The sequence below is a fragment of the Chanodichthys erythropterus genome, chromosome 12 (assembly GCF_024489055.1).
Source record: "Chanodichthys erythropterus isolate Z2021 chromosome 12, ASM2448905v1, whole genome shotgun sequence".
Classification (NCBI taxonomy): Eukaryota; Metazoa; Chordata; class Actinopteri; order Cypriniformes; family Xenocyprididae; genus Chanodichthys; species Chanodichthys erythropterus.
The window spans coordinates 29,731,768-29,759,470 of record NC_090232.1 but is presented as its reverse complement, the minus strand read 5'-3'; the positions used below and the strand labels follow the sequence as shown (position 1 = coordinate 29,759,470).

Sequence of the window (27,703 nt, the reverse complement as noted above, 5' to 3'; positions counted from 1 at the left end):
CGATCATCACGTAAATGATTGGCCCTCTGGCTTGTCAATCACTGCCGTGACGTTCCTTGTGCGAGACGAGCGCGGCTGCACGCTCCAGTAACTTTCCACGCCGCATGCAATGTTTTTGTCAGGAGACAGGAGTAACAACTGCAGATTGAGTTACCTGCGGTGAGTCCGACATAATGAATCCACTAACACGACACAGCGAATGCCGGTGGTAAACACTCGTGTTCCTATACTCGTGCACAAGTTTTGGGAGGCGTTCCCATTGAAGCGAGCTGTGGAGGAGGGGGCTGTTCTTACGCATGCGCTCATTTCAAAACCTCACTAACAGTCTTTGGTTTCTCAGTCAACGAAAAGATCCTCTTTAGCACCTTTAATACAATAATGTTCCATTAGTAAGTTAATACATTAACTTACATTAATACCAATGAGCAATACATTTATTACAGCTGTTCATTGTTAGCTCATGTCAGTTCAGGTTCATTAACTAATATTAACATCAACTAAGATTGATAAATGCTTTAGAAGTATTTTTTTTTTTTTGTGTATATAACTAATATTAACAAATGGGACCTTATTGTAAATAGATATTTTTTTTATCCTTTTCACCTGGGGTGTCTTGCCTTCATTTAAGATCAAGTTAAGTGATATGGCTTCAGAAGACTTGGAATATAGTGCGAGAGTCATAGTTTTATGATACATTTATGGTGTTTGTTATCATTTTTGCATTGACAGTTCCAGGTTACAATTCACTTCATTTTATGGAAAAGAGCAGCAGGAACATGCGTCCTGACTTCTAATTTAGTCTATGGAAGAGAGAAAAGTGTACAGTTTTGAAACAACATGTGGATGAGTAAATGATGACAATACTGTTTGTTTTTGGATTATCCCTTTAAATGAACAACATCTGATTGTGTCTAACATTAGATGTCTTTAAATCCTCCCCTTTAGAACGGGGTAATCACAGTGAGACTGATGGCAATGAGTGGTGCAAGTATTTGAGCTATATTTAGAAGATGTCATTCCTCATGCCCAAGGGAGCTGAGGGGAGTCGATCTTTATTGGCGACGCAATCATTGTGTACAGTAATTCTGCCTGAAATCAGAGATGCTACTAACAGAAATTAAAGCCATACAATACATGAAGATATAATGATAAATATACATGAAATGTTCCATAATATTCCCAACGTTCCATCAATAAAGATCAATACTTAAACAATTTATCTAATGTAACATTTCAGCTAGTCTTGACCTTTAGCACATTTGAACCCTGACTTCCTGCTTCCTCCATCTTTTCCCATGCCCAATGTCTTCATTCTCATAGACATTGTTAATGGTTGAGCAGTTCACCTTCTCTCAGGGTTACAGCTGTACCCCTTCACTTTTCAATCAGTGCTAATGGATCTGCTGGCCTGCGTACAGCTCAGTAAAAAGCTTCTGTACACACATACGCACATTCATACACACTCCAAGACGCTTTCTCTGCCCCGAGAGAGTGGGCTAGCATGCCAATGAAGGGAGATAACCCTAAGGATGTTCTCATTAAGTGTTCTATCTCAGTACGTCATTTCCCCTACTCCTGAAAAAAAAAAAAACAACAACGTCAAGGTACGTTAGCAATTTTAGAAATAAGTTTTGCTGGTTGTAAATATTATGGAAGCCTGCCTACAGTGTCTTTTGAGTAGAAAGTGCCAATCACTGGTAGAAGGTCTTGACCGTTCTACAGTGGTCAAAGTTTGTAGCATTCAAACAGCACAAAAGCTTGTTGGTTACATTTGACTGGAATATCCTCATACGTCCCACCCCCTCCCTTTTGAGTGATATGCTACAGAGTGTTGAATAGCGACACATGGACACTGCTTGTTGCCCTTAGGGGCTTTCTTTGTGGTCCCAGAACAGGGATCTCACAAGAATATGGCAAGAGTACTGCTACTATTGAATTAAGCAATGTGTGTGTGTGTGTGTGTGTGTGTGTGTGTGTGTGTGTGTGTGTGTGTGTGTGTGTGTGTGTGTGTGTGTGTGTGCATGAGCAAGAGGCAGTACTGGCCTCGCAGGACATTTCATCTTATGAAAGAGACTTGCAGTCTTAAAGATTTAGCTCCATTCAAAGACAGCCGACAGGGCTGATATAACAGATGAACGGGAATTAATGGTTGGATATCAGTTCCTCTAGCTCAAATATAATCTTGCTGGAAATCACATTTTGATCCTTTTTTGAGCTATATAATTGGCTTCCAGCTGGATTATTCAAATATATTTGTGTTAATGGAACTGATATCCAAACATAATTTCCCTCAGATTACAGTAGTACAGACCACCTCGAACAAACAACACATCAAACCTTGAAGAAGATGGGCTACAGCCAGGGCCGTGCACAGACCTTTTGAGGGGCATGTGATGAAACTGAAAAAAAAGGGCACGATATATATATATATATATATATATATATATATATATATATATATATACACAGGGTTTCAGGGCTTCTTTAAAAATAATTACAACAGCAATCTTCTGTGAGCCATGTGTTTGAAGATGTTTGACTTCACTGTGATCCAGGGATGTCCCTCTCAACACATTAATACACACACATTACATTCTGCATTATAAAATATACAGAAGCACAGTGACCTGATGATTCTGTAATGTGTTTTAGTTCCTACAACATTACTGTAGTAAAACCATGTTTTACTATGTTTATACATGTGAAGAGCGGGGAGTATACAATACTAGATTAAAAACATTATCTAGCGAGCAAATACATATTAATATCGTAAACATTAACCATACTGTGTGACCATATATAATACGATTAAATGTCAATGAATTAAGTGTATGCAGATAGCCATCATAAATCAAAAAAAGAAATTCCTTAGAAATATATTTTACCTAGCTGACGACGGGGATCATTCAGTCGCTTTTTTGTCAAACTCAAATGCAGTTACGCCGGGTTTTTGACCAGCGAATATGTGCAAATGTGCAATTTGTCCGTCATTAAAACGATGGCATCACATTAGGCTAACGTTACGTGTTACGTCGTCATCAATAGGTTATGAGCGCTTAATTTTTCCTGTGGTAAAATACGTTTGGCCAAAATCTCAATTATGCACAGGCTATTTGTAGGCTATTGGTATTGGCTATGACTTAGATGGCAAATGCTAGCCGCCGGTCTCAGGCCTCAAATGCATAAAATATGAAACTTTATAGACATACTAATGTTTCTTTCGTAAAGACAACGTTGTAGCCTACTTATTCAAACAACAAGATATTTATTTACCGTAGCAAGACGTTCAGCTGCTCTGACTGCTGTGGAACTCCAGTTCGCTGCACTCAGGGGGCGGAGTTAAGAGGTTTGACTGACAGTTTGAGCGGATCCAAAAAGATTTTGATTTTGTCACAAGCTCTTTTTAATACCTTTATTAGGCTAAATATATTTGTAAATTTATTGATTTTTCTTTCAAGAAAATTCATTGATTTATTCAAGAAAATAAATAAATAAAATAAAACACCTCCAAAAAAAAAGGGCACTTCGGAGTGTAAGGACAAAAAGGGCATGTGCTCTGCACAGGTTGAGCCCTACCTGTGCACGTGCCTGGCTACAGCAGCAGAAGACCACCCTGAGTGCCACTAACTGTCAGCTAAGAACAGGAAACTGAGGCTACAGTTTGCATGGGCTCACCAAAATTGGACAGAAGAATAGAAAAATTGTTGCCTGGTCTGACAAACCTTGATTTCTTCTGCTGGTAGGGTCAGAATTTGGCATAAACAACATGAAAGCATGGATATCAGCAGTTCAGGCTGGTGCTGGGGGTGTAGTAGGGGCCCTTTGGGGTGCACTTTGGGCCCCAATTAAGCACTGTTTAAATGCCACAGCTTACCTGAGTATTGTTTCTGACCATGTCCATCTTCATCTTCTAATAGCTACTTCCAGCAGGATAACGTGCCGTGTCACAAATCTCAAATCATCTCAAACTGTTTTCTTGATCATGAGTTCAGTATACTCAAATGGCCTCCACAGTCACCAGATCTCAATTCAATAGAGCGCCTTTGGGATGTGGTTCAACGGGAGATTCGCAGCCGACAAATCTGCAGCAATTGAGCGATGCTATCATGACAATATGGACCAAAATCTCTGAGGAATGTTTCCAACACCTTGTTGAATCTATGCCACGAAGAATTAAGGCAGTTCTGAAGGTGAAAGGATGCCCATCACAGTACTTGGTGTACTTAATAAAGTGGTTGTTTGAAGTTGATATAGAGTCAATTTTGAGAAAAAATTGAGTTCAAGTTTTCTGAAGGTTCTAAAACAAAATCACCTAGCAACCATACCTTAAAATCCCTGGTAATACCACCAAATTTGGCACAAACCAAGTCAAACATCTTTAACCCTTAAATGCATGACTGTTTCGCCAATCATTCTTACATATTCGGGTCTTTATCGACCCGGATCTATATCTAACACGGAAGGATCTCTACCTGTTATGATAATATAAAACTCCTCTGATATTAAAGTATCAATTACAGAAGAATAAAATAAATCATATTTTGTTACCTTTTGGAGCTTGAAAGGGCTCAGTTTGAGCAGATGTTTTATGCCATCATCACTGTCCTCGTCAGAGCTCATTTCCCAGTAAATTCAGCAAATAATGGGCCAGTTTTATGTTTGAGGTCACGAAAAGGAGCACATTTGTGATCTCAAATGTATTCTCTAAACTATAATTTTCAGCATCTTCAAAATCAATATTTCGATCGCTAACAGCTTCACCAGTTCCATCCAGTGACAGTTACAGTCATATTTGATTGCGTTCAGTACTTGCTCTGCAGTAAATTACTGAGCCATTTCATGTTTTTCTTATTCTTTCGTTTTCTGTCTGAAAGAGTCGTCACTTCAGCATTGTGTATCAGACACTGCCACCTTGTGGAATAAAGGTAAATTCCACTTATTCCGTCATCTAAGATTTAATTATTGTTGTGCAGAAAAAAATATATGTACACTCATACATACCTCGGGTCGTTAGTGACCCTATACAAGTTTTACAAAAAACATAATACAAAAATAGTAATAATAATTTTATGATTTTTTTTTGCTTGTTATATTCTTTATAATGAATTGATTGAGGAATACCAAGATGTCTAACTTTAAAAAATGAATGAGGAGGAGGGTAGTGAATGACGCCGAGGTATGCATTTAAGGGATATATATATATTCAACAATTTTTTCACGATTCCACAATTGTTTGATTAACATTAATGAAACAGACAGCCTATAAATTAAGACCTACTGTATCACACAAATCAGATGTTTTTCTTCAACAGTTAACCAAACGTTCACTTAAGACATAACAGATAATGTTTGCATGAATACTCGCCAAGATCGATTTTTTTTTTTTTTTTTTTTATTATTGTAATTCTGTGTATGTGTATATCGGGATCACGCACTGTCTGAGGTGTCTCTGTGCGCATACTTCCAAAGTGTCAGTCAGCGTGAAGATCACTTTATTTACGTCAGCTTGAGCTTGAAAATCACATTTCATTGGTTCAGACTCATGCCATTGAGAATTTGCTATGAATATTCACAAAGTTGGAATGCTGCGCTTTAAAACGATACCAAACTGTTGAGGGAAGCGCCATGCCATCGAGAAGCGAGCAGATGGCATTTTTCATGGACAAAAGAAAGGTATAGCCTACTCCTCTCAGAAAACATACAAATAAATATACTTTTAGATGTTTAATTGCTATTAGGAGCATTAAGATTGCTAGACGAGGGCTTAATGAACTCGTTTTTGTGAAAACCTCAATTCTGAAAAAAATTGATATTTTTCACTTCTTTTGCTCGAAATTAGCTTGTGCGCGTTCTGACTCATTTTGCCAGCACGGGTCATATATATATAAAAATAAGAATTAGGCTATAATAAGGGATGTGACATTAAATCAAACATGCCATCTCAGTGTCATTAATAAAGAGTTTAACAAGTATACAAGATTTTGATAAATCAGGTTCATTCAGCTATACAAAATGGCTCTTATAGATCTAATGTCAGATTCTGTTTCTCTGAGGCCATTTCTGAGCACTGTGGAATTGACCCTGTCTCATTTCTTTGCCATGTACTGCTGGGACTGTGTCGCGCTGTATGTCTCACACACTGCAATTATTGGCTTGGCTAAAGGGGATGAGATAAAGGCCCACTCATCTAATCTAGAACCACTGAGACTTACTGAGAGAAATAGAGTCGGTGGTGTGTGCGTGCACGTGCCTTCATATTCGTTTGTCTAACTTGCTGTCTCGTTCTGTCTTTCTACATTAGTCCCTCTCTCTTATCCCTCCATCCCCTCATCCCTTTCTTTCTTTGTTTTCCCTCCCTCCCCTCCGCCCCTTCTCTCTCTTTGGCTGCCTCCATTTTTCAATTAGATGTCCAGCAATTACATTACAGAGGCCATCACTTAAGGAACACATAAATAGTCCTGAGTCGCCCTGCTGGCTGAGAGTAAAAGAAAGAGATGAGATAAAACACTTTCACGTCAGAGATGGAAGGAATCTGCTGCATCATAACAATTTGGGTTATCATCATGTTATGCACTTAAATATGATTTAAATGCCATAAATAACACAAATGAACTAAAAATAACTATGAGACTATTAAAAAAAAAAAATCAATAAATATAATAAATTACACACTATTATCAATATCTACCCATTGTTGCCCATAATTGTCATTCGCCAAGTTAATAGATGCCGGATAAAGGATCTAATGAAAGTATATTTGTGTGTGCTGTTTTAAAGAAATTGTTTATCTAAAAACTAAAATTGTCTTCATTTACTCACCCTCATGTCGTTCCAGACCTGTTTGACTTGAAAAGCTCTCTTGAAAAATGGCTATATAAAACCTTAAATGATTCAGTCAGATGCTTTATAAATAGAGTCTTTTAGGGGTTCCCAGCATGGGATCATTAGTTTTAATTAATTAATTAATTTTGTTTTATCTAATTTTTTAATTTTGATTAAATTTTTTATCAATTTAGCAGCTTTATCACTAGAAAAAAAAAATGACATAACCCTTCAAACATGAAAGTATTATGCAATCATTAAGACATTTCTTCTAGTATAGAGCCTTTTTGGCATAAAGCGTTCTTTAAAAGTCAAGAACCCTAGGGTTCTATATATACCTTTTTTTTCTAAGATTGTATATTATTTTTTACAATATCCATGCTTTCCCCTTTGGAAATCTTCCCAAGGATTTGCACGGTTTGTGAAAGAGTGTCTGTGATTTTTTTTTTTTTGTTGTTGGTGTTTTATATAACACAAGTCATGTAGGACAGTCCCATGTGATTGTCCGCAGGGAGGACTGTGGTGAAAAGCGTACGTGACTGAGTAACTGCATCATCAGAATGACAGCGGAAGAGGTTGTGACTGGTTTTATCATACAATAGTTTGGTTGGCAGAGATATGAGAGAGGAGAGACATGGAGGAAGAGAGAGGAAGTGTAAGTCAATAAAGTGATCCCTGAGGAGTAATACACTTTAATGTCTGTATTCCTCCTTTGGGTCCTTTAAATTCATAGCCGTTTTTTCAAATATTGATCCTTCAAAACAGTCACATACACCAGCTTTTTAGGGACATCAACCTGTTTGAACTGATCTGAATGCACCAGCTAAGTGACCAAGACTATTGGAAAGCTAATGATTGAGATTGACTTTACAAGATCTAATCCACTTGCTAAATCAAGCCTGTTTTTTTTTAAATGGTGCAGTATATGGCCAGCAGGACACGAAGCAGATGCTTCTATCGCTGACAGTCATGTCTGATACTGATGTGCCCTCAAGGTCACTTGTTCTAGTCACCCCATGTCAAAAAATGGTTCCTTGTCAACACCGATGACTTTGCTGTCAAAAAAGAGAAAGAGTGAGTGGGAAAAAGAAGGATGTTTGGTCTGTGAGAACAGGACGCACCCATATAAAACGTGTTATGATGACATTCTAGATCTTCAGGGAGAAAATACTGTGATGAGAAACCACTCTGCAAACAGTCACGGCACTGCTTTATGGCCAATTACAAATTATTTTCAAACATTCTCAACAAGCAGATGTCCAAATATTTATATTTATTTTTCCTTTTCCATTGGTGTATTTTTTTTTTTTTTTCAGTGCCACCCCATCCCTAATTTAGGGTAAACTTTATGCAGAAATTTTAGTATTAGAAAAATATACAAATAATATTACATAATATTTTTTTTTTTTTTTGTGTGTGTGTGTGTGTAAATAGTTTGTAAAGCCTTTCTGAGTAATTTTTAAATTAATGAAAAAAAATTAAATCTGTTCCCAACCGTGTAAATAAAGCACCTAAGCATTTTGTTAAGGCAAGCTGAAGACACACTTTGATAACACTATTCACCATAATAATAATAAAAAAAATAATTATAAAGTTTGCGGAAAGGTCAATTTTTATGCACAAATGACTCTAATTTGTCTGATATTTATGAAAGTTTCATGAATGAGTGATGTGAACTTTAATCTTACATTTCATAAAATATTTAGCTTTTTTATTGTCACTTTTTGTCATTAATTACTCACCTTCATTTCGCCTTCATGTCAAAGACCTTTGTTCATCTTTGGAACACAAATTAAGATATTTTTGATGAAATCCAAGTTTTTTATTTTTTTATTTTTTTTTATTCCCCAATAGAAAGTAACATCCAAGGTCCAGAAAAGTAAAGACATCATTAAAATAATCAACTACAGTCGTTCAACCTTAAAGGATTAGTTCACTTTAAAATAAAAAATTTCCTGAAAATTTACTCACCCCCATGTCATCCAAGATGTCCATGTCCTTCTTTCTTCAGTAGAAAAGAAATTAAGGTTTGTGATGAAAACGTTTCAGAATTATTCTCCTTATAGTGGACTTCAGTTGGCCCCAAACTGTTGAAGGTCAAAATGACAGTTTCAGTGCAGCTTTAAAGGGATTTAAATGATACCAGACCAGGAATAAGGGTCTTATCTAGCAAAACGATCTGTCATTTTCTAAAAATAAAAAAAAAATGTATATGCTTTATAAACACAAATGATCGCCTTGCAAGTGCTTCCGCCAGACCGCCTTCAGTATTCTTCATAAAGCTTACGCTGTATGTCCTACACCTTCCCTATTCAACTTATGGAATGAACGCGGCGGAAGTTCTGTTTTTTCCATAAGTTGAAGACCCTTATTCCTTGTCTGGTATCATTTAAAGCCCTTTGAAGGACATGGACATCTTGGATGACATGGGGGTGAGTAAATTATCAGGAATTTTTTATTTGAAAGTGAACTAATCCTTTAAAGGTGCTAAAGAGGATGTTCTGTTTTATACATTTTTGCAATATTACTTGAAACTGTCTTTACTAACTGATAAAAGACTTTATTAGGTGCACTGAAAGTAATAATATTAATATACATCATCTGTGCACGAGGTAGGGCCTTAAAAACATCAGCCAATCGTTTACGCGATCATCGCATAAACTATTGGCCCTCTGGCTTGTCAATCACTGCCATGACGTTCCTTGTGAGAGAAGAGCGCGGCTGCGTGCTCCAGTAACTTTCCACACTCCACAGGCGCCGCATGCGATGTTTTTGTCAGGAGACGGGAGTAACAACTGCAGATTATGAGTTCAAAAACTCAGTAACAGTATTTGGTTTCTCAGTCGACGAAAAGATCCTCTTTATCACCTTTAATGTTATGAAATGTTTTGTTTTTTTTGCGCAAAAACAAAACAAAAATACGTTTATGTCCGAACACATGCGTCGTGGTGCTCACGTGAACAGCGTCGGCCAATACTGAGCCGCCGTTTGGATGTAAACACAGAAGCGCTGCACTGCGTCAATTGTGTACGAGACTGACAGGATAGAGAAGAAACTGTTGAATAAAGCCATTATTTTGTTTTTGCACACAAAAAGTATTCTAGTCTCTTCATAACATTAAGGTTGAACCACTGAAGTCACATTGATTTTAACAATGTCTTTACTACTTTTGTGGACCTTTCTAGTGGGGGATAAAAAAAACCCCTTGGATTTCATAAAAAAAAAAAATAAATTAAACAAAACAAAGAAGAATCTTTGATTACAATTTATTTTAAGGTGTTCTTGTTAAATTGTAATTACACAAAAGTAATGAGCAATATTAGTACTTGGGGTATAAAGTCAGTTGCTTGTAATTATGCATAACTTACTGTTATTAATATAGTAAGTACTTGTAACATGTAACAAGGTCATTGTACAATAAAGCGTTACCAAGTCTTTTATTGTCACTTAAATACAAAATACAATACATTTTCTTTCAGTGCTCAAAATATTCTATTGCTTTTCAGGAAAGTCAAAAAGTAAGTAATTCTTTGCAGATAATATTTTACCTCATCTGTAGTCTCTTATCTTTCTCATTACATCTTCTGGTAAGGCCCAAAACTATATTTCCCAGCATGCCCAATTATTCCCCTAGGTTTAATGAGAGCCAATCTAATTACACCTGCCTCCTTCAATAGGGAGATGATTTCTTGACAGATACATGAAGACCCTGGCATTAAGAGAAGTACAGCTGAGGCTGCAGAGAAGGCATGTCCTAAGACTGTCTTCTACAGCACACTGGGGACTATGTAGCCACTTAACAAAGAATAGAAAGGAAATTCTCACTGGGTGCAGTTGGTACAACATGATCTGTATCCGTTACAGCTTTGCAGAAAAGGAAATTGTTCAAATAAATAATGACGGGCGTGAATACAAATGAATGCTGCCTGCTAGCTTCAGTCACAGGCTGTGCTTCTAACAGTCGTTGTGGGAGATTTGATCGATTGAAGCATGAGAGAGGACAAATGTCCCTCACTTAGGCTGATTCAATTAGATGCACCATATTTCAGCTGAGATTCTTGAACCTCAAGCATTTCATTACGGATTTGTGAGGGGAGACGTGATCACCAAGAAAACCAGAGACTGCCCACATATGAAGTAAGCTAGCAATTTAAAAATTAATATCCCTGATGAGTATTTCCTCTTCCAGAAGACATCAGGATATAACTAAACTGCTAACCATGACTGTATCTTTTGGCGAGTAAGCAGTCTTTGAGGTTTTTCCAGACACCTTAGATGGCCACAAACACCTCATCAGGAAGGATAAAAATGGCTTGACTTTTGGCTAAGCTAACAGTACCGCCCCATTGCGGTGATTATTAATCACCACAAGTGCTCTTCGCTGTTCTTTTGTGAATGGGATCTCTGGCATATCCAGCCTTGACGATGTAATGGGATTAAATTTTGGACAGCAAGGACAAAATGGAGGACAAGCTCGGGACACGGTTGGGTGGGGCGAAAACAGCGTCATCGCCCACCCCCAGGACATTGACGCAGTATATGAAAAGACGCATAAGAGACCCGGCCCAACCCCCGCCTTTACTTCCCTCCTCCTTATTCACCCAACTACCCCTGCCCCGCCCTACTAAGACCAGCAGAGCACTTAGAGTAATGTAAATAACGTACTGGCTATTTTTAGAATGCCGTCTCTTAACGGTGACATTGGAAGTTGAAGAGAGTTAATGCCATAAATTGTCACGTTTTCGTAACTGCCCGCCGATCCTACAGCAGTCCGCAGACCGTTTTGGCTTTCGAAAAGGCATTAGACTTAGAAAATGGGTTTGGCGTGACAAACGGGAATAAACACAATGCATTTAAACACACTTTGTCAAGTTTGATGAATTTAAACAGAAAACTCAGAGTTTTTCGTGGACTGGATTACTTGCCTAGTAATAATACACAACGATGAAAGTTTTAACAATAAAATTTATTATCTTTTAATAATCCTATGTTTAATCTGTAGGCCACAATTAATTCATAAATAAATATAGATTTGTGTAGCTGGCTCCAACCGATCCAAATAAATATATATGTACTTATATATAGAACGGTAAAGTGATACTTTACATGAGTGGAATACTAGACAGTTATATTCATTGGAATATAAATACACACATCACACAAATTTCTGTATTGCTAAAGCCAACAAAATAACACAGCAGCTGGCTCATCCTGGAACCAGGTACAATGACTTCTTTTGACATCAAATCACAAAATATAACACAGCACAGACCCGAACAGGTTATTATTACATCTGGTGAATCATTTGCAGCTACATTCATTTTCAAGTACAACAAAGTGACCAACCGGGTTTGCATAATGTCCAATCACCCCCATTTAATCAATGTACTGTAGCTAATTAAGGCGATTTAAGATTATATATATATATATATTTCCATGTTCTTTGTTTTCCCGCTCACCTTAATATTGCACTATGAACATGAAAAATACATTTGCCACATGTGCACTTATGTCACAGTTGTTAAAGGTATTTTGTAGATGGGAAGCACATCACTTGTTATATAATTACGTATTTATGGAACAGCATATAACTGTTTAGCTACATTTGACTTTTATGATAGGACGATAGGATAATCTGTATTAATATCTATCATGGGAGTTTGACGTACATAATGGCATGACGCATGAATTTACACCTATTATCTATTCATATATAGCTATAATTTGATATACTATAATCACTGTTACATTTTCTTTCTTTTTTTAAAATCTGGACTGATCTGTGTCCAGATTCAGTGGAATTAAAGGAATATTTCTCCCAAAAATGAAAATTTTGTCATCATTTTCAATGCTGGAAAACAAAAAAGATACTTTGAAGAATGCTTTTTTTCCATACAAAAGTCAATAGGGTCCAAAACAGCCCACTGACTTTAATTGTTTGACCACATGAGGTTGAGTAAATGATGACAGAACATTTTTGGGTGAACAGTCCCTTTAATATTATTATTTCTCCAGGATTATCACAGTATCTCAACATTTTCTTTAGAAGGGAAAGGGGAGTCACTAAGGATCGTACATACCAACAGGAGTCGAAGAGCTTCTCAAGGTAAGTAACACCATCAAGTCAGTTTTTTTTCCTAATATTACTCAAACCACACAAATCTCTGCTGTTTTCTTCTCTCTTTGCCATTTTTAATAGAGTTTCAGTTGCTATCCAGTTCCCTTCTGAAAGAAGTGATGGAAATTCCAGAAAATGATGTGGAGTGAATTAATTATGTAATTAAAATCTGATATTTCTTTACTTATTGAGTGAAGCACCATTCTTCACATTATGGAGCCACTAGAGAGTCTCAGGATTGGGCATAAAGCCTCTACTTGATCTCATGACTTGGTGACTCTGGGCTGGAGTCTTCCTCTTCGGTCAGGGTTTCTTTCCTGGTGAAGGTAGCTGCTAATGTAACACTAAGTCTTGGCTTGACCGGGGCCATTTCATTCAGTCCAATGATGTTCTTGTTCACCAGTGTGGTCTTGTCCATTATTTCAGCACTGTGCTTGGCCACAACCGCATCCAAGAAATCATATTTAGCCGACAAAGTGCCACTCTCAAACAGGTACTTAAACAGGTGTGAGACGGCTATGTTGCTTAGGAACGAGGCCAGCATGGAAACTGTCTTAAAGGGAAACCTTTGCAACACCAGGTATTCCACCTCATTGGTCACATGATGGACCTTCTCCTCAATGGTCCATCCAGGGTAGTAGATAAAGGGAGGCAGTTTGAGATAAGGTTCCCCTCCGCCAATGCGCAGGATCATTCCAAAAACGTATCCAGCCACTGCGCCATAGGTGTTCGTGCCACGGACAAAAAGAACACAGATGAGTTGGGGGAAGATGATGACGTAGACCAGGTCAGAGCTCAGGTACCATAAACCGTAGACGGTCCCAGTCAGGAGAGCCATGGCTGTCGCAAGAGCCCCGAACACAAAAATAGTGATCCGCATGACCCACACAATCTCACGGTCGGAAGCCTTGAGGTCAGTACAAAGATGAGATGAGAGTTAGAGAGGAAATAAAATGATTACTGAGAAAACTAGGCATTTCTGTTTGATTAAGTTGATTAATATGCAGTTTTTAATCATTTGATATTGGTGCTTTTTTCATACAGTTTTATTTTCAACAGATGAGACATTATGCAAAATATCTTCTTTTGTGTCTTGCACAAGAATGAGTCATTCAGATTTTGAAAGACATGGTAAATGATGACCGATTATTATTATTATTATTATTATTGAGTGAACATTCCTTTTAATTATTTTATTACTGCATTAGCAAGTATGCATATTTATCATTTTTAGAGAAATCATTAGAGAATGATTTTTTTCTCAGTATTTTGGTCATGTTTTCCAGTATAAATATTTAAATATTCTTAAGGATTAGTTCATTTTAAAATGAAAAATTACCCCAAGCTTTACTCACCCTCAAGCTACCCTAGGTGTATATGAATTTCTTCTTTCTGATGAACACAATTGGAGTAAAATTAATACATATCCTGATGCGTCCAAGCTTTATAATGGCAGTGAATTGGAAACCATGAGTATGAAGCTCAAGAAAGTGCATCTATCCATCAAAAACATACTCCACGTGGCTCTGGGTGGTTAATAAAGGCCTTCTGAAGTGAAGCTATGCGTTTAAATGATAAAAAATTATGATAAAAGCGTTTGTAAGTAAACATTTTTCGTAAGTTGAAAATGGAAGGCGTGGGACATAGTGTAAGCGTTTTGAACTGCGAGAGGCATTACACTTTCTTCCTAAGTTGAATATGGAAGGCGGTCTGGTGGAAGCTAGATATTTTACTTAACTTTTTTTTTTACATAAATGCATCGCTTCGCTTCAGGAGGTCTTTATTAAGAGCCATGTGGAGTATGTTTATGATGGATGGATGCACTTTCTTGAGCTTCATACTCGTTTCCCATTCACTGCCATTATAACGCTTGGATGCGTAAGGATATTTATTAATATTACTCTGATTGTGTTCATCAGAAAGAAGAAAGTCATATACACCTAGGATGGCTTGAGGGTGAGTAAACTTGGGGTAATTTTCATTTTAAAGTGAACTAATCCTTTAAATCAACACTGTGAGAAGAGAAAAGAAAAAAAAAAAACCCTACAAAATGGAAAAGATACTTGTAGTTTTCTGTCAGGACATTATCCGTTAAGTTTTTCTGATTTTCTTTAATCCTAAAACACAACACAATGCAATGCGTAAATCAAAATATGGGTAAAACACCTTTGAAAAATCAATACGGAAAGTTTCTTTTTATTAAAGTATATAATGCCCTAAAGATAAGTTTGCTTAAGAAGCAAAATAACTTAAGATATAAAGTGTTGTCCTCTAAAAAATTATCAAAATTAAATGAAAAAAAAAAAAAAAAAAAACTTTAATTAATAAGTTTTTTTGGCAGATTTTTTTCTTAAGTATAAACTTACTTAATTTTGATCATTTTGCTTCAAACATCTTGATTTAAAAATATTTAGATATTTGTACTGGAAATCAAGACAAAAATACTAAGCCATTTTTGCAGTGAATGACTTTGCAGTGAATTAAATTAGACTGGCTCTCACCGATTGCCGGAAAGCGAGCTGGTAGATGTTCCTAGCGAACATGGAGCTGGCCGATAGGATGGATGAGTCAGCGGATGACATCACTGCAGCAGAAACTGCCCCCAGACCAAAAAAGGAGATATAGGCTGGGCACAGGTGCTGTAGCACGATCGGTAAGATCATGTCGGACTGGTCCCTCTGCATGGGAGGAATTGGCCCATACGTTGTCATGTTCCAGTCTGTGGAGGTAGAACGTACTTACTGCATACTTTGTGTAAAAAACACTATATATTTTATATATATATATATATATATATATATATATATATATATATATATATATATATATATATATATATATAAATATAAATATATTGCATCATACATGAGGTGAATACATATTAAAGGAAACTAAATATTATTCATAAGGTTCTATTTCAAATTCTTTTTACTTCCAATCCAAAAGCAACATGCCTTGTGCTTGATTAGACTGCTATTCCCAATAAGTTAAGTAATTTAAGTGACTGGCTGTGTCTTTGATGCTGAAAGTCTGTTGATTAAATCTGGGTGCTGTGTGCCTCCCTCAGATGTAATATTTACAGGGTTCACATCGTTAAACGGATAATCTGTTAATAATGTATGAGGGAGACCAGCTGTTGTTATTTACTCGTTTCTTTAGTGATCTGAAGGGAACATGGTTTCCACCCGGGGCTGATACAGCCTGGGGAACACCTTCCACAACACACCACAGCAAATCAGACTGTTCCCCCCAATAAAGAGAAAAAAGTGATTATATAATTAGAATTACTGACTGTATGTACTAAATACAGTACATGCTCAAAGGGAAAAGGGCTTTAGGACAAGGAAACATTATATGCAGGAAACAATATGAAAAGTGCTTTGATGCACATTTTTAATTTGGATGAGCTGTGAATAATTATTCAGGGCAAGGGTATGTGGCATGTTATGGAGGAGAAAAAACAACAGAATTAGAGTGTAATTAACAGCACTTTTGTATTATCTGTTTTAGGAAAGATTTCTGACTTAGATCTAAAAAGTTGAATGTTGAAGCCATATTAAGAAGCTTGTTTAACTTAAATAGTGAGCCTTCCCTTTTTTCTTCTTCTTTTTTTTTTTTTTTTTTTTTTTTGCACTCCAAAGTCACAGTCTAGCGATCTGTAAGTGGATACAGCCTGTAAATCAGACTAATTAAACTGCTGGGGTGAATTTGTTTGCATCTGTTGTTTATTAAAAGGGTTAGTTCACCCAGAAAATGAAAATTATCCCATGATTTACTCACCCTCAAGCCATCTTAGGTGTACATCACACAATCTGAGATATTTTTGAAAATATCCTTAGTCCTCCAAGGTTTATAATGGTTGTGAATGGGGGCCCGCATCCATCCATAATCAAAGTAATCCATACAGCTCCAGGGGGTTAATAAAGGCCTTCTGAAGATGTGATTTTGTAAGAATAATATCCATATTTAAAAACTTTTTAAAGTCAAATAAACTATTTGACTCACTACTACTGTATTATAAACCTTGGAGAACTAAGGATATTTTTAAATATATCTTTGATTGTGTTCATCTGATCATTTTTGGGTAAACTATCCCTTTAATGCAAAACTATATATGCAATAAATTAACTTTTTTAAAGTCAGCATGGAACAAAGTTGAACAAAGCCCCTTTTTCAGCAGCACTGGTTTTGGAAGGATTTTTTTTTTCTTTTTTTTTTCTTTTTCTTTTTTCCCATAGGGATTTTAAAATAGTCTTTGTTAAAGAGTTATAAGCCATGAACCAAGCCAATCAGCTATGGGGTTTTGAAAATTTGACAAAAAGACAAAGGTACAAGACTGTGTACTCAACGGTTTTAGTGAGCGAAATAACTACAATCCCATAAAGCATTGCAAACAGCATAGTAAAATTAAAAACAATGGAGAAATATAATTAAATTCACATTTATTTGTATATCGCGTTTCACAATACATATCGTTTCAAAGCAGCTTTACAGAAAATGCATGTCAACATTGCAATTTAGAGTGATCTGTTATAAGATATATATATATATATATATATATATATATATATATATATATATATATATAGATAAAGCTGCTTTTACAGAAAATGCATGTCAACATTGCAATTTAGAGTGATCTGTTATAAGATATATATATATATATATATATATATATATATATATATATATATATATATATATATATATATTAGTTCCTGTCCTTGATTCTGATTGGTCAATAGCTGTGTATTCACGATAAAGCACGGCTATGACTACTTCACACAACAGTTCTGTGTATCACTACACAACACCCTCAGCAACCACTCTTAGCAAAGTTAACTGTATGTTCTCAGTTGATATTGTTCATTGAAGCTTACTGTATTATGTAAAAGAGTATTGTGATAAAAAGATCGAGTGAACAAGTTTATTACCTGCATTCTGATTTAGCATTTTCCTTCAGGTCAGTCCTATGTTCATAATAAAAAACTGTTTAAATGTCAGATGTATTATCTTGTCCTTTTAACAGTTAAAGGGTTTTCCCGTGACTGACAGCACTAGTCTAAGCATTTGTCAGTTGTGTCTTGTTCCATGTTCACAACAATTCAGTCTTTTCAATGTAAAAGTCTTCGCTACTGACTGAGACACTCATAAAGACAGTCTTTGCCACCATCTAATGGCTTAATAATGTAACTTGGTCAGGGACTATTTTTTCCGGTGGAAGGAAGGCTTTTAGTAAGAATTTACTTCATGAAAGTTGCATTGTTATGTATTTTTGGCTTTAATATTTGTATTGTGTGGTAACTGTTTTATAAAAGCGATAAGGTTCTCGAGGCTAGTGCTGTATTGTGAGTAAGTCATGGCTGAAGGGGCTCCACTTCGCATCGTGCCTAACAACGCCCTTCAGCCGTGACTTATTCACGATACAGCACTAGCCTCGAGAACCTTATTGCTTACACACACACACACACATATATATATATTATATATATATATATATATATATATATACACCCCACCCCCACCCCCCCAAAGTGTTTCCACACACAAATATTAAGGTTAAGTGGCATACACACACACATTGAGACAATACTACAGTTTTTCTTCTACATTCCTTCAAGTGGTGGACCACCACAGTAAGAAAATTACCACCACACCGCATAGGTAAAATGGGAAATTGAAAATCATAATAAATCATATGATAAACCAATATATAATACATAGCCTAATCAGCGCTCAAGCGCATGCATAAAACTTGCCACATCGCACTGGCAAACGTAATGATCATGAATGTGTAGTGAAAAAACAGCAAGGAGACTTTCTAAACATCTTAATAGTTTATTGATGTTTTCTGTTTTCGGCTACAAAGATGAAGACTACGATGCTGATTCGTCATATATCCGCAGTAGTGGACGCGCCTATATGCAGGTTTCATACAGATTACATAATCTGAGATTATGTATTTTCCATTTGAATTGGTTTGAATAAAATTAGACATTTCAATTTTTATATAGATATATTTCTCATGTCTGTGAGGGAAGTACAGTTCATGTTTGTTACGTGCTCAAGTTCACAGAGACGACAGAACGCGCATCCTGGTTGTTTTCATTTTACAAAAGCACAACGTTTTCTGTTATTGTGAGTTCACATAAATGAAAGTAGACCCTTTAGAGTTTTCTTATCTGTATGACCAAAATGACGGAGAAGGGGAGAGTGGGGTAAGATGGGCCATTTTTTACTTATGTGGTCCTCAAGATAAGGGAAAATGAGGCAGAAGTACAATGAAAGTATTTAAAGTAATTTCAGGATGTTTCCTATAATTTTTAAATGATCAGAATACATCTATGACAAAGGGTTCTAAAAATATGGTTTCTTGTAAAAAAAAGTGTTCCTCTGGCTTAATTTACCCCAGGTTAGGGGTAAGTTGAGCCAAGTCAGTAGGTGGGTGAAAACTGACCATCTAACTGAATCTGAATCAAACCCATGTGAATTTTTTAAGATAATGTACCTATTTAAAAACTATTTTACAAATATTTATTTTTTAAAGCTAAATTAAACAACATAAAACCAACCAAATGAAGTTGAAATTTCAGTATCTTTAATTGTTTGCATTTTTGAAACAATATGTTGAACATCAAAGTTGTAACCTTCCCATAAACAGACTAAACAGAGAGTTTGTAGAGTAAAATTAAATAAAAACTAAATAAGAATGAATAAATGTCACTGAAACTAATAAACATTTTAGTCAAAAGGTTCTTGACATGGTAGTTTTTCTGCAATGTCGACCATGTTAAGCCATTAGAGACTACAGGTGGAAAGATATATTTGATTAAACATCCTCTGGTTTGTATCAGAGAAGGTTTTGGTGTACTTGTACACTATTCCAATCAAATAAACTCGAAAATAAAGATAAACTAAACCAGTTGCGTAATATTACATTGAAATGACATCAGTTTATACTTCAAATTTAACTTAAATTCAATGCCTTTTGGTGGGGTAAGTTAAAGGTGCCCTTGATTCAAAAATGTAATTTATCTTGGCATAGTTAAATAACAAGAGTTCAGTACATGGAAAAGACATACAGTGAGTATCAAACACCATTGTTTCCTCCTTCTTATATAAATCTCATTTGTTTAAACGACCTCCGAAGAACAGGTGAATCTCAATATAACACGACTGTTATGTAATTAGACAAGGGCAGCCAGTTAACGTCTGGAGCTGCACACAGCCGAATCATCAGACTAGGTAAGCAAGAACAATAGCGAAAAATGGCAGATGGAGCAATAATAACTGACATAATCCATGATAGCATGATATTTTTACTGATATTTGTAAATTGTCTTTCTAAAAGTTTTGTTAGCATGTTGCTAATGTACTGTTAAATGTGGTTAAAGTTATCATCGTTTCTTACTGTATTCACGGAGACAAGAGCCGTCGCTATTTTCATTTTTTAAACACTTGCAGTCTGTATAATTCATAAACACAACTTCATTCTTTATAAATCTCTCCAACAGTGTAGCATTAGCGGTTAGCCACGGAGGACAGCCTCAAATTCACTCAGAATAAAACTTTAACATCCAAATAAATACTTTACTCACATAATTCGAAGCATGCATGCAGAATGCATGACGGACATCTTGTAAAGATCCATTTAAGGGTTATATTAGCTGTGTGAACTTTGTAAATGCGCTGTAATATACTCGACAACTGGTGTGGCAGACAGCACGCGATTTAAGGGGGCGGCGCCGAGTGTAAATCAGTGCATTGTTAATGATGCCCCAAAATAGGCAGTTAAAAAAATTAATTTAAAAAAAATCTATGGGGTAGTATTTTGAGCTGAAACTTCACAGACACATTCAGGAGACACCTTAGACTTATATTACATCTTGTGAAAGAACGTTCTTGGGCACCTTTAAAACGCTGGCTCAATTTACCCCACAACATTTGGCTCACTTTGCCCCATATAGCTGCCATTTTAGGAAAAGCTAGCTAGCTTACCAATTCAGAATAATATTTAGCTAAATGACTTGTATGGTTTTATACGTTGCTAAATCACCAATATGCATCATAAATATTTTAGACCTGGACAAATTTACTTTGATGAAACAGCCATTCCATCTGTTTTGTTCAAATTTTACTTTGACAAGCCAAAAACTGTTGTGACTTCCACTCCTTCCATGTGCTTCTACATTTCACAGTCTGGGAGAAATGATGGGTGGTTCTGAAATATATGGTCACATGACAATAAAATGGTATGGTTGCCAAGATACAGGGGGTGGGTCAACTTACTCACTGGCTCATCTTAACCCACTCTCCCCTAGCCTATTTCAAGTGATTGCACAGGCGCCTTCATGTCATGCAGTAATAAGCGCAATCAAACATGGATTAGCACCTAATAATAGCGCACATTTATCCAGGATTAGGCTAACATTAGCGGACTTGTTAAGTTGCTACTACTTACATGTTTCAAGTGATAAACCATATTTGAGGTTGATGAATGATAGGCGAATGTTTGAATTTCCTGCCGTTAATGATCTCTCCCTCATGAACTGCGTAACTTCGCCACTTCTGTCTTGATGTATCCAATGCCTTGAAGTATGAAGCCAATTTTAGGATTTTTTTCAGTATATATTGTTCACGTTGTTCATTTTTTTGTGCTTCACTGTCGTAATTTCTTTCGGACATTTTGCCGCAATGCTGTCTAGCAATAGCAGTGATGTAAATTAAAATGATTGACATGATTTGATCAGCAGCTGATTGGACAGATTTGAGCCAAATGTCACATCTATCCAATCACCTGCTTTTTTTTTTGTTTTGTTTTTGTCTCTTATGGGCCAATGAGGGGTTTTTTTTGTTTGCGCTGAAGTAAATTTAAAATGATAAAAAAATAATAGTCTAGCCTATCCGGGGCCCCTGCACACGTGGGGCCCCTAGGCTGCAGCCTAGGCAAGCCTGTGCATTAATCCGCACCTGCACACAGCCATTATTGTCCGCTGGCCATAAAAGTGAGTACACCCCTAAGTGGAAATGACCAAATTGAGCCCAATAACCCATTTTCTCTCCCCGGTGTCATGTGACTCATTAGTGTTACAAGGTCTCAGGTGTGAATGGGGAGCAGGTGTGTTAAATTTGTTGTTAATCGCTCTCACTCTCTCATACTGGTCACTGGAAGTTCAACATGGCACCTCATTGCAAAGAACTTTCTGAGGATCTGCTAAAAAGAATTGCTGCTCTACATAAAGATGTCGTAGGCTATAAGAAGATTGCCAAGACCCTGAAACTGAGCTGCAGCACGGTGGCCAAGACCATACAGCGGTTTAACAGGACAGGTTCCACTCAGAACAGGCCTCGCCATGGTCGACCAAAGAAGTTGAGAGCACGTGCTCAGCGTCATATCCAGAGGTTGTGTTTGGGAAATAGATGTACTTCCAGCATTGCTGCAGAGGTTGAAGGGGTGGTGGTGGGGGTCAGCCTGTCAGTGCTCAGACCATACGCCGCACACTGCATCAAATTGGTTTGCATGGCTGTCGTCCCAGAAGAAAGCCTCTTCTAAAGAAGATGCACAAGAAAGCCTGCAAACAGTTTGCTGAAGACAAACAGACTAAGGACATGGATTACTGGAACCATAACCTAAACTTATTTGGTTCAACCAGGCAACCAGGTGAGGAGTACAAAGACAAGTGTATCTTGCCTACAGTCAAGCGTGGTGGTGGGAGTGTCATGGTCTGGGGCTGCATGAGTGCTGCCGGCACTGGGGAGCTACAGTTCATTGAGGGAACCATGAATGAGCAGAGCATGATCCCCTCCCTTTGGAGACTGGGCCACAGGGCAGTATTCCAACATGATAACGACCCCAAACACACCTCCAAGACGACCACTGCCTTGCTAAAGAAGCTGAGGGTGAAGGTGATGGACTGGCCAAGCATGTCTCCAGACCTAAACCCCATTGAGTATCTGTGGGGCATCCTCAAACGAAAGGTGGAGGAGCGCAAGGTCTCTAACATCCACCAGCTACGTGATGTCCTCATGAAGGAGTGGAAGAGGACTCCAGTGGTGAACTCCATGCCCAAGAGGGTTAAGGCAGCGCTGGAAAATAATGGTGGCCACACAAAATATTGACACTTTGGGCCCAATTTGGACATTTTCACTTTTGTGGCCAGCGGTTTAGACATTAATGGCTGTGTTGAGTTATTTTGAGGGGACAGCAAATTTACACTGTTATACAAGCTGTACACTCACTACTTTACACTGCAGCAAAGTGACATTTCTTCAGTGTTGTCACAAGAAAATATATAATAAAATATTTACAAAAGTGTGAGGGGTGTATACTCACTTCTGTGAAATATTGTATATACTACGCATTTACAAATGTTGATTATATGTATAAAAACAGTATATTTTAAGTTTATTGCAAAATATGCATAAATATGTACACACACACACACACACACACATATATATATATATATATATATATATATATATATATATATATATATATATATAAAACAAACATTTCAGTATTTTGAAAGTGTATAGGGAGATCAGCCCAATTACATCATTTGCAGTGCTTCATGGGAGTGGGTGGAGCTAAAGAGCTATTTTGGAGTGTATTGCTCAAATAAAGCTCAAATAATGCAGGCTGACGGCTTCAGCAGAAGCAAATACCATGGATTAGCAACCTCGTAGCTCACAGTAGGTCTGTCTTTAAAGGTTTATAAGTAATTGTTCAAAATAATTTTTTTTATGGAGAAAATTAATGGAATTTTTACTTCCGGAAACAAACTGTTAGGTTTAATGTTGTTTAAACATTATGAAGGCACATTACTTCATATATGTATTGTATATATGTATAGATGTATTTATTTACCCACACATTTGCGCCTGTTAATCATTCCACTCTCATTCAATCATGATATTGTTGATAAAATATCAGGTTTCTGATGGAGGTTTGTCTTACCTGTGGAAGCCCCTATTGCTCCGATCAGGACGGAGGGAATAGCCATGATGATACATCCAAAGGCAGCCAGGAATGAGAGGACTTGAGCATAGGTAGCTGAAGAGGCAGAAAGAACCCTTTGAAAATACACCTGCCAGGGAATCCCCCCCAACATCTAAAAACAGAAATGTCATTGTAAATACAGACACCAGACATCATGATACAGATGCATTACATCAAGAGTGTTATAAATTAGGGAAAAATTACACTATAAACATTAAAGCTAATCTAAATAAGCCAACCTACAAGAGAAGAGTGACATAGCTGGGTCAGTATTACACTTTATCCACTCTCTCTCTCTTTCTCCATTTTTTTTGGCCTTATTTAGTTTTCCTCCCTACGAATGATTGCATTGTTCAATAAAGTGAGAAATTAGGTTTGGCCCTTCAGAATCAACAATCCTCCATTGGCAAAATTATTGTGTCTCCATTCCATCATGCTACAGTGAGTTGTCCACTCACCAGAAGGCAGAAGTTGTCAGCCCACATCCATTTGTCAGGGCTTTCTATCTTCCCAAGCCATGCAGTCTGATTAGCATGGAGCTGCTTCACTGCTGTCACTCCGATGTCAGACACAGCTGGGTTTGATAGTGCAAAAGGGACGCTCACCCACTATGGAGAGAACATTTCCCACTCTATTACCATGTAATAGACTATTTATGACATTGTAACACATCATATTTAACTTAGTGAAGCTAGTAAATAGATTAGCTTTTATGCATTATACATTTTTAAGTGTTGTGAAATGTAATATATGTATTTTTATTTTAATAAAAATTATTAAATCATTTAATTTTAATTTACACAGCCATGCAATTGCTATTTAGTTGCTAATGTTATATTAGAAATGTTATTAAATAAATGACGCAATGATAAATAAATGTATTTATTCCAATAAGTTGTATCTACGAAGGGTGATTGATGAGTCGTTCCTCCTAAAACTGCACAGCTGACAGCCCCTTTGATCAATCACTGTGTTATATGCTGCTGAAGACATGCAGTCCTGAAGTAAATGACATCACCGCGATGACTTCATCATGTGGCTCTGTGAATCCTTACCAGTCCTAAAAAAATGCAGAAGAGCTGGACAACATCAGTGTAGGCCACTGAGTAGAGTCCTCCCACCAGCGTGTAGAAAATGGCAATAAGAGCCGAAATAATCACAGACATATTGATGTCGATGTCAATGATCACACTCAGTGTGGCCCCTGTGACATAAAGAAAGATATCTTTCATTACGTTTAAGCAACCTTTACTGCAGTATTTAAAATGTATTTGTAGAATTTGTCCTATTAAAATGATGGAAGAGCTTGCAAAAGGTACTGATTGTTTGAGAAAAGGTCTGTCTAAGATATAATTTCCCTCCTTTTCTTACCAAGGGCAGATAAGATGGCGGCTGACCAGAACATTTCCCCCATTAGAGCAGGGATGAATAGCAGACCACCCATCCTTTTTCCATACAGTTGCTGGAAGGGGTCAAGCATGGTGACGTAACCCCGGGAGCGCATGGGTTTAGCAAAGAAAAGGCCACCTTGACATGAATCAATTCATAGAAATGATATGATTGACAGATATGTTACTATTTCTAAACACTGAAAAATGCCTTTCACCATTTATCAAATCTGCATATGTACACAACATACCCAATACAAGGCTGAGCGCGTATCCAAAGGGAGCCTGTGCCCATGCCAAGCCGTACCCGGGAAGATATACATTCTCTGCTGTGCCGTTGATATAACCCCCTCCGACCCAAGTCGCTGGAATGAAAGTGGATTTTAAAATGGACTGGTCTTGAAAGAATATTGTTCTCTCTCTCTCTCTCTCTCTCTCTCTCTCTCTCTCTCTATATATATATATATATATATATATATATATATACACACACACACACACACACACACACATATAGCCTACATAGCCTAAATGCAAATGGTTGTATATGTGGAGATACCATATTTGATCACATTAATAGTAACACTACACAATACATGCTCAATGGAATATTTATTTTTATATTTAATTGAAAGGTTATAAAACAGACCCAAACAGAACCATTATTATTTAACTGAAAAAACAAAAAACAAAAACAAATCATAAAACAAACGATTTTATTAAAAAAATAAAGTAAAAGGAAACGCCCGTCTTTATTTCGTCTACTTTAATGTAGAAAGACATCCAGAAAACTTTTGTAAACATTATATATTATTTGCTTGTCATCTCTAAAGAATTTAAACATTAAACGGCATTCATTTTATAGCCTATCACATAAGCCTACAGTAAAGGCTTTTCTATTAATTTCTCTCTGAAACTCACCAGTCATGGTAAATGCGCCGACAAATAATCCAATGTCCCTTCCGCCGACCATAATAGTCTCACTGCGATCAGTTCCCTCCACCACTCCGGAATTCTTGTTTTTCCATGCTGCCCAGATTCCCACTACAAGGATCAGCAGGTAGAAGATGACAATCGCCACCAACCCCTCCACATGGATGTTCATCTTCTCTCTGCTAAAGTCGTTGTATCTCTAAAGAACCGAAATACATTGAGACCTAAGGAAAAGAGACCTAAAGAGGTATGTAAGAAAACAAGGAGAATTAAACTATATATATAGCCTAATCAAACAGTCTATTTTGCTTCTCAAAACAAAGAAGATGCAGGATTCAGACAGATTTGAAATGCGTAGTCTAAATCAGCAGGTTATTCAGTCACTCCAAGCTTTTCATGCTCAATTAAAGGATTTCATGTTACTTGTTTAGGTCGGGGAAATAAAAGACAACTACTTTAATAATTGAAAATCATATGAAAAGTGCCTCACCTTTGTGAATAAGCCACCAGCCACTCAACTGCCACCAACAGTGCGAAAAGAGCCCAACTGTCGCCTCAGGAGAGGAGCACTACAGCACATTTCAGAGTGAGCCAAACTTACTGTGAATCTTATAAGAGCAGGTTTCGTCAGAGGGTCGATGAACGTCAGAGAGATGTGAATGGGGGCTATTTATGAATAAAGATGTCAGATCGTGCAAATGAGCCGCGCGTCACTGGAGGTTATCAAGTCAACTGAAAATCGCGAGACGGGGGGGAAACCGCTGTAAATCAAGTGTAGTGAAATATATCGGTTCCATTCATGTTTTTCTTGACTGGTATTTTATGGCAGCCTGTTTGAGTATAAGTGCACTCTCTCTCAGCAGCGGAGCAAGCAGAAGTCAGGCGCTGTCCAGAGTGCTGAGGACCCAACCAGCTCACACTCAGAAAAGGGCTTTCAGACGCCACCCAAATTCAAGTGTATTGAGAAGACAAAATAAACAAGTCAAGAGGCTTGTGTATACTTAAACTGAATAGCACTGGTACACTAATTAACGCTGAACACGACTGTAATCCAACACAACAGCGCGCCTAATAGTGTAGCCTTTTTCTGCTGTATTTTCACATGTTCTCTTTAGACTACACATGCTAAAGCGTTTAATACAACTGCATTTTTGTTAATTTTGTTTCGTAGAGAATTTTGCAAGTAGGGCCTAGAGATTAACCAATCAACGAATTAATAAAATTTAGGTAGCCTATTCAAATTATTAAAAGACTTAGCATTTAGGACTGTTTTACTCTTTTTTTGTAGGAATGCTCTGTTTTTCTGGGTTCTTTTAATTAAAATTGGCAAAGAACTAAAATTCTGACATTCTGCCACCCAGTGGATAAATTTTACGCTGTTGGCCGCTTTCCGAGTGGCTTAAAATGATGCTAATGTTAGCTAGCTTTAATGCATTGTTC

At 37.0% G+C, this 27,703-nt stretch overlaps 1 protein-coding gene across 1 annotated transcript; it reads right to left on the bottom strand.

Annotated features, from left to right (window-relative positions):
• Positions 1 to 11,832: 11,832 nt before the first annotated feature.
• slc5a7a (solute carrier family 5 member 7a) lies at positions 11,833 to 27,287 on the bottom strand. The gene is made up of 9 exons (XM_067405290.1): positions 26,754 to 27,287; positions 26,252 to 26,502; positions 25,582 to 25,695; positions 25,314 to 25,469; positions 24,998 to 25,146; positions 24,401 to 24,550; positions 23,901 to 24,054; positions 15,442 to 15,659; positions 11,833 to 13,847 (listed from the first exon to the last, which is right to left on the bottom strand). Exons 2-9 carry the CDS (start codon positions 26,433 to 26,435, stop codon positions 13,194 to 13,196), a joined length of 1,779 nt encoding a protein of 592 aa, XP_067261391.1. The 5' UTR covers positions 26,436 to 26,502; positions 26,754 to 27,287; the 3' UTR covers positions 11,833 to 13,193.
• Positions 27,288 to 27,703: the final 416 nt, after the last annotated feature.